The following is a 7,966-nucleotide window of genomic DNA, read 5'->3' on the forward strand; positions in this document are numbered from 1 at the left end:
CACATTAAAACTTAAATGGGTGGGTCCATTTCTACTGCAAAGCGTTTCACTAATCCAGCTAATTGTGTTGGGACTTGGCTAAACATTCACTCTTTTATTAGGGAAACAAAACATAGATAAAAAATTAAATTGAATCTATTAATAAAAAGTCTTTCTGATCTTCTGATAAATCCATAATTTGTATCGATCAGAACTTGAAACTGAAGTGTTCGTTTCAAGGTTTCTTGGTGACTGTCTTACCGCGAGATCAGCGGTTGCTAGGAAACCAGCCCCGACATTCTTTTTTTCCACTCTCCTTTTGAATCCCGCGAGAACTGATGTTGCTAAGCAACCAGTATCAACATTCGCCTGTAGGAGAAGGGGGGATTGTGTGCGGAATTATTTTTAGCCTTTCTCGGCTCGTGTGATGGAGGTGAGTTTGGTTTGTGTAGAAACAGTTCTGGAACAGTAACTGAACCTGAAGGAGGAAATATATTCATGTGGACTGAATACATTATTATTTTTGCATATTTGGACATTATCTTCACATTTGCTTCGCACGTTTTGATACCTTTTTTGTGGGTGGGCACGCAGCGGTACGAGCCGCCTTATAGGTGACGGATGAATAATAAATAAATAAATAAATAAATAAATAAATAAATAAATAAATAAATAAACCCTCCCCACCCCACTGAGAGACAAGGGTGTAAAGAAAATGGATGGATGGATAAATAAATAAAGAGACATTCTATTGGGTGTAGAACAATAGGTGCCTGCCATGCATTACATGGAAGGCAGTGACTGCCTGTAATGCTAATGGCATGTCCCAGTTATTCACCTCCTTGGTCATCTCTCCCTTCTTATTCTGCTTACAAATCAACTTTTTTTTTTTTTTTTTACAGAAAACCTTTTTGATGTCAAAAAGAAATCCCTTAACCCAGTAAAGAGCAGACCACTTTTCTTGTGTTCTGATGTGACATAAATCACATTTTACTGTACTTATACTGCTCTGCTTTATTTCCAGGAAACAGAATTTGAAGGAGACGACCGTTTTGAGTCGTTGGAGGAGTTTCAGGTTGTCCTCAGTGAGCTGTCCAGTGACAGCAGCCTGGACAGGATCAGGGCGGAGTACGAGAAACTCGTCCATGCTCTGAAGAAGTCGCGGGAGAATGAAAAGAGGCTGATGTCGAAATGCAGGGAGCTGAACGCAGAGATCGCGTCGACATCAACCAAAGTGGCAACTGCCCTGAAACTGTCCCAGGAAGATGAGATGACAATAACGTCACTCAAGAGGGTACGGCTTGATTGGTTTATGAAATATTCTCTCCATAACTGTTCAGCCAGTTTCTATGTCTGTGTCACTTAGAGCAGATATTCAAACTGCTCTTTCATTATCTCAAATGAACTTCCCCTAAACTACCTTTAGGGAAAGTTTGACATTTTTATATTCAGGAACTCAACAGATTCTGTCGGTGAAAAATGGATCTTTGAATGTTTCAGGAGTTGGATAAGGTTTGGAAGCTGATTGATGCAGCTCATGATAAAGAGAGAAAGGACCAGGAAACAATCAAGGATTTAAAAGAAGACGTTTTCAAGCTCACAAAGGCAACTGAGCAAAAAACCGGACATCAGCAGGACGAAGAACGAATGTGAGTCAGGAAAGGGTCCCGCTTTCTCTTTTGCTACGCACTGTGAATACTCTAAATTAAGTTTATAACTCCATCTGTGGTGTTTTTTTTAAGGGATTTAATTAAAATGATTGAAGAGTTGACTAAGGAGAGAGACCAGCTGACAAATGCGGCGGCGGACCTAAGAGAGAAACTAAACAAGGCGACTGTAACTCAGCAAGACATAGAGGCTCAAAAAGAGACAGCCGTAGAGAAGATCTTGAAGGTGAACGTTGGGTATGCTTTCAGCGAGGGAAGTGAATATGAACGTGGACGAACACAGTTGTGTAGGAGTCTGAGATCAGCTTCGCGTTTCTGCTTCCAGCTTCAGCAGGAGCTCCAGGTGCAACAGAACGAGCTCTCCAGAGAGACGAGACTGAAGGAGAAGCTCGACAAGGAGATCCAGCAGCTGCACACCGACATGGAGGCCAAGATGGCCGAAATCAAAGCTCTGACCACGCAGGGACAGAAGGCCAGAGAGGAGCAGCAGAGACTGGAGCAGCAGCTCAGAGATCTAAAGGTAAGCAAGGCAAGTGGGAGGGAACTGTCTGCTATTCAGATCAGTTTATTTATACAATGTCATCTCAAGGCACACAAAAAAAACATTGTTTCAATCCAATCACACATACAGGCCAAGTGACCTATTTATTATTCAAATTGGTTAAGGAAGTTTTCTGTGTGTGGAAACCCAGCAGATTGCATCGAGTCATTGAGTTTGGACAAAAACTTTTATTTCAACAGCTCCGTTTGCACACAAGGCGATTCAAAATGCAATCCAAAGGAACAGAAAAACAAAAAAGTGATATCAACTGTTGATATTTTACATAAGAAACTGTAAAATACCAATTGCATATGAAATTAACAGATTGTAAATGATAACATAGCTGAAGAATTGATGAAAATAGGCTTGGATTTTACTGGGTGCCGTGAACCATAGTGTTTTCAGTCCCGATTAAGGAGATTTCTTTTTCTGAAGCTGAGGGGCTTCAAAACTAAACGCTGATTCCTTTCATTTAGTTGTGCTTCTGAAAACACTGACTGAGTGAACATGATCTGAGAGGTTCAGACCTGACAGGTAACTTTAACATATTGATGTATTCAACACCCAAAACCATTTAGTTCCTCGCAGACTTAACGATCTCAGCTTTTCCAGCTGAGATACGATCCTTTGTCTTGGTGTAGGGCAGGCAGGGCTCCGATAGCAGGATTCTGGAAACGCTGATGAGACTTGCTAATAATCACTGCCAAAAATCTCAGGTTAGGCTGACTCAGACCGTAGACTGAACTCGTGTCTGTTGTGTCTGTCTGTCCATCCCGTAACACCCTGGGTTGATTATCAGTGATTAGAGAACATTACACACCAGTCTGTCCCTTCCTGTCACAGGTATTGCATGAGCGCTTGACCAAAGAACTGGAGCAGATTCAGGCGAAGAGCAGCAAACTGCAGCAGGAATGTGAACGTCTCTTGGCCGCCAGGGAACAGCTCTCTGTGGAGAATCATCTGAAGGCAAACGAACTGAAGGTATTTGCTTTGTGTTTCTCATCATTTCTTTGTTCCTTTCTGAAAAACAGGCATGCAGCAACCTGGGCTTTCAGAAAGGGCATTCAGGGGCAGTAGCCCACGGCGACGAGTTTTGGCAATGGCAAATGTATTGTTTTTTTGTGTCTATTGTGCATATCGTGGTGTTTTATTAAAAATATTGAATTTTTATTAATTGAAACTACGCACAAATATTTGAAAACGATCACCTTTTTGAGACCAACATCGATCCATCTGCCACACGTTTGACATCAACCATCCGTCAATTTGAATCTGCAAATGTGTTGACTTGTCTATTCATGTCCTGTAATTTGCAGGAGGGTCCCTCATTCTTCTAAATCCAGCCCTGAGAAAGAAAAAGAAGCCAGAGTCGTGTCGTGCCATTTACGGCTTTCTTTCACAAAATCCTTTCTCTCTCCCCTTCTTCTGTCATCCTTTGTTCGTCAAATAGATAAGAGAGGAGGAGCTGAGTCACATGCGTCAGGAGGTCGCCAAACAGACCAAGATGAGAGAAGCCATCCAGAAGAAGTACCACCACATGGAGGACCAGAAAGCTGAACTCGACCGACAGAGGGAGACGCTGAAAGCTCAGATTGCTGGCCTGGAAAAAGGTTTGAACGTTTCTGACGTACGAACCGATGACACCAGAAATGCAGAAAGCTGCATATTTTTAGCGTGTAGTTCAACATTCGGCTCAAACACATTTACCACATTGTTCAAAAGTCTGACCTCTAGTCTAGAGTACAAAACCAGGAAATTCTGACACTGACATACCAAACAAAGATAAAGCTGTAGGTTAAAAAACTAACTGCAGCCGGAGTTTCGTCATTTCGCTAGGAAGGAAAGACATCAGCAAGGATGTCGATAAACATTTCTGTTTCATCTCACTTTGGGACAGCTAAGATAAATTATTTAATTTCTATCATTCCAGAAGTAGAAGCTGCTAATGTCAGTTGTTTTATATACAGGTGGGCTGTTTGGAGCGAGTAACAATGTTGGGCTTTTTGCTTCTCCTAATTTTCCGTATGCAGATCTTGAATCTTCCCGGAAGCAAGTGGAAGTCGACAAAAAAGCCAAGGAGGAGCTGATCCGAGAGAGGGCCAATCTGCACAAGGTTACCTCTTCATTTTAGCATCATATTAATATACGTTTCAACAATCTGCTTAGTTTGGTACAAACTCTGCAGATTTGACACACCCCTTCACCGTGTGCTCCCTTCTCTGTGTGGCATGAACTCGTTTCCCCCCCTGTGGACAGAACATGACCAAAGCCGTGCAGTCGGCTGAGAAGCAGCAGGACCTCATGAAGCTTCTGGAGCAGGACAAGAGAACCTTGGAGCACGAGATCTCCGGGTACCGGCAGGAGGCGCAGAAGCAGCGGAAGATCATCCAGCAGCTGGAGAAGGAGCGGGACCGCTACGTCAACGAGAGCAGCAGCCTTATGCAGAAGGCGGGTCACGCAGATGGGCCAATCGTGGCGAAGCTTCTCTTACCGCTGCATATTTTTCACCTTGACTAAGAGGTGTTTTTTTTTTTTTTTTTTTTTTTACCTTCTGCAGGTGCAACAGAAGCTCACTGTTGTCGAAGACAAAGAGATGGAGATATTTGATTGGAAAAAGAAAGCTACAGAGTCGGAGTGTAAACTCAAACAGCAGGAGAACCTGCTGGAGTCGATCATAGCGGAGAGGAATCTATACAGCAAAAACCTCATCGAGTCTCAGGTGAGAGATGATGATGATGATGATGATGATGTCACAGGAGGTGGCTAACTTTAGTCCAGGGGGCTCTGTAAGATCAGATCTATGTTAACAACACCCACTCTGTTCTTTTAATTTCCTTAAGGAGGAGATTTCTGAAATGAAGAGGAAAATAAAGACTATGAGCAACCAAGTTGCCCGGCTTAAAGACGACATCTCTGAGAAGGAGCAGGAACTGGTCAGAGATCAGCAGGAGCAGAAGAGGCTGGAGAAGGAGAACGAAGCCTATAAGGTGCTGTTCCCTCCGTCTCCACCAGGGGGCGTGGAAGGACCGATAACCTGGATTTAAACGTTTTTAGATATTTCTTATTTTGTAACAAAGTTTAGGACCTTCTTTTGCGAAATAAGCTAATTTTGACACGTACTCAACCTAGCACCAAAGCTATTTTATCGAAAAATGTGTTTTTTTCCGAAATTGCCGTGTTTGCATTAGGTGAATTTATTTTCGAAATGTCAAATTGCACAATTATATGGCTAATGGAAACGCAACTTCTGTCACTGTCACATGACCAAACAAATACCACATGACCGACTTCCTCTAACTCCAGAAACACACGGCATTAAGATTGAAACAAATATCTTTTGCCAATTTTGTCCCAGTTTTATGGATCAGACTGATAACTGCCATACCGATGTTAGTGCTGCTGATATATCGTGCATCCCAATTATCTTGCGTATGTCTTCTATCAGGGGGATCTACAGGCAATAAAACTGCAGCTGGAGGAAACGAAGCAGCTTATTGACAGCCAGAGGACAGAACAGCAAAAACTGCAGATGACAATCACCAGCATGGAGGAAGACCGAGTCCAGGAGCAGAAGCAGCTGCAGCAGGTAAAGCAGAATACCAGCACCCAGCAGTCAGACCATGACCCCACTTACTGTCTGAGCATGTGCTGCTGTGACGGAAGGTGATCCGAGAGCGGGACAGCCTCGGCAAGCAGCTGCTGCAGCGGAGTGATGAGCGCGCTCTCCTGCTTGAGAAGATCCGGATTCAGCAGTCCATCCTCGGCAAGGGGGACTTCCACTACAAGCAGAGGCTGGAGGACATCCAGCTGCTGAAGCTGGAGATCAAGAGGCTGCGCCGCAGCAACGACATCCAGGACAGGACCTTACCCAACACAGAGGAGCTGAGGTAAAACACAACCCCAGGTCGCCTCGTCAGGGTAGTGACAGATGAAGAGCCAGAGAGCAGAGGAGGCGACCCGCAGAGAGCAGGATGTAGAGCTGGAGAGGAAGGCTCAGTCAGAAGCAGCTGGGAGGGTGCTGAAACACAGACAGCTAGGTAAGAAGAACCTCGTCTAAATGAGACGATCCACAGTCACAGGAAAGCTTTCTTGTTCAGGACACTCCGGTCCGGTCGTTACCTTTAAAGTCATGTAGCTGGAAAGCTTTTCTGTTGACGGTTGGTGTTAATCCTCCACCCTGTCCTTCAGGACGGAGCAGCTCCGCCTGCAGACGGAGCTGCTCAGAGAGAGAACCAGGAACAGTGTTCTGGAGGACCAGCTCAAGCCCATAAATATTCACCGATGGAGGCAACTGGAGGTGAGGCTTTAAGGTCAGACTGTCTGCAGCTGTTAGCTCCGTTTGTCCCCATCTTCACTGGATACGGACATTCTTCTGTCACGCTTTTAACACAGACGGTAAAAGAAGAAATGATGAGAATCTTGACCGTTTGTGGATTGTTTCCTAACTTGCAGGGCAGCGACCCGGGAAAGTATCAGCTCATCCAGAAGATTCAGGCCCTGCAGAAGCGACTGATTGCTAAAACCCAGGAGCTGGAGGAACGGGGACTGCTGCTGCAGGTAGACGCTCCGCCCGCAGCTGCTGCTCTTCATGGAGCAGATCAGGACGAGAACACTGTCTACTATAAAATTTAAAAAGTATTTATTTCTCTGTATACATGGGAACATAGAAGTGTTATTTTCTTTGTAACACCAGCTCCAGTTCCATTAACCATAAAATTGTGCAAATTGAAATTCCAAAATTAAATTTGCCTAATGGGAACATACCGAAAAACACACGTTCTCACTTTTCTCTGTCTTTTCTAACTCACTCATGTAGGAAAAGGAGAAGCTGTATGTGGAACTGAAGCAGGTTCTTGCCCGACGGCCCGGTCCCGAGGCAGCCATGCAGCTCCAGCAGTACCGCTGGACCATCGGGGACCGGACCAAAAAGCTGCAGGTATTTTCCGTCCCTCTCCTTTAGTCGCTTTGATTTAGGTCGTTCCTGCCGATTTGTTCATGTCTGGTGAGTTTCCGTTACGAACCGTCTCTATATTTGGGGGTAACGTCCGCAGGCTCTGATGGCAGAGCTGAGGACGGTCGACTCAAAGATGAACGAATACAAACGGGAGAATCAAAGACTGAGCGGCGAGCTGGCAAATATGAAGAAGAAGTATCTGAGTCAGAAAAGGCGTCGTAGGTAAGATCCGTCTCAAATGGTGATGAAAGTCCGCAGCGGCCGTGTTCTGTGCTGTTTGCTCCCTGATGGCCCGCTATGTGTCTCATTAGTGAGCAGAGAAGCAGGACCACGGCGCAGGAACAGGAAGCTCTGCCCCAGCTGAGCAGCACGCCTCGCTTCGCCAGAGCGGCCTTCAGGGTTTACAACCCGGTCAAACTCTGACGCCCGCCGTCTGCATTTTCGTTACAAACGTGCGCAAATCTTTGTTTATATTCTGCTAATGTTGAAAAAACACAACTTTGCAATTGCGGTGTTTTGTGCGTTAAAGCGGCAAAACCTCTTATACTTGGGAGCGGCTACGTATGTGGCGTTTTGGGGTGAATTGTATTTGCTGATTTTACAGAAGAGCTTTGGATTCAAGACGTTCAAATAACACAGAACTTTTTATGAACTGCGACGCTGTGAGAGATCTGGTGGAGTCACCAAAAAAAACAAAAACATCATCTTACCACTTAGCACCTCATCCTAGCTCAAAAAATATGAGTTTTTTTTTTTTTTTTACTTCCATGTTGCCTTTAAGTGGATTTATTTTCATTATTCCAATTTGCACAATTTTATGGTCAA

General features: G+C 44.5%; 1 protein-coding gene across 2 annotated transcripts; it reads left to right on the top strand.

The window, feature by feature from the left end:
• The first annotated feature begins 319 nt into the window (after positions 1-319).
• Positions 320-7,651, top strand: cfap58 (cilia and flagella associated protein 58). 2 transcript variants are annotated; one of them, XM_015030528.1, is made up of 18 exons: positions 320-412; positions 1,004-1,273; positions 1,480-1,628; positions 1,722-1,872; positions 1,972-2,166; positions 3,031-3,168; positions 3,638-3,797; positions 4,218-4,300; positions 4,444-4,635; positions 4,745-4,906; positions 5,028-5,174; positions 5,633-5,773; positions 5,851-6,074; positions 6,376-6,484; positions 6,640-6,744; positions 7,004-7,123; positions 7,239-7,363; positions 7,453-7,651. In XM_015030528.1, the coding sequence occupies exons 1-18, from the start codon at positions 407-409 to the stop codon at positions 7,562-7,564; spliced, it is 2,589 nt and encodes an 862-aa protein (XP_014886014.1). In that variant the 5' UTR covers positions 320-406; the 3' UTR covers positions 7,565-7,651. The 2 variants fall into 2 exon arrangements, with proteins under 2 accessions (XP_014886014.1, XP_014886015.1); XM_015030529.1 differs by lacking the exons at positions 7,004-7,123; positions 7,239-7,363; positions 7,453-7,651 and having other exon boundaries at positions 6,376-6,497; positions 6,640-6,730.
• Positions 7,652-7,966: the final 315 nt, after the last annotated feature.

Source organism: Poecilia latipinna, unplaced genomic scaffold (assembly GCF_001443285.1).
Source record: "Poecilia latipinna isolate Pla-1442-1.1 unplaced genomic scaffold, P_latipinna-1.0 Scaffold185, whole genome shotgun sequence".
NCBI lineage: Eukaryota > Metazoa > Chordata > Actinopteri > Cyprinodontiformes > Poeciliidae > Poecilia > Poecilia latipinna.

Excerpts from the sequence above, each read along its gene's own strand:
- cfap58 (XM_015030528.1), top strand. Across the intron at positions 3,798-4,217 it reads GATTGCTGGCCTGGAAAAAG|ATCTTGAATCTTCCCGGAAG; the intron begins GTTTGAACGTTT and ends TTCCGTATGCAG. Across the intron at positions 7,124-7,238 it reads ACCGGACCAAAAAGCTGCAG|GCTCTGATGGCAGAGCTGAG; the intron begins GTATTTTCCGTC and ends TAACGTCCGCAG.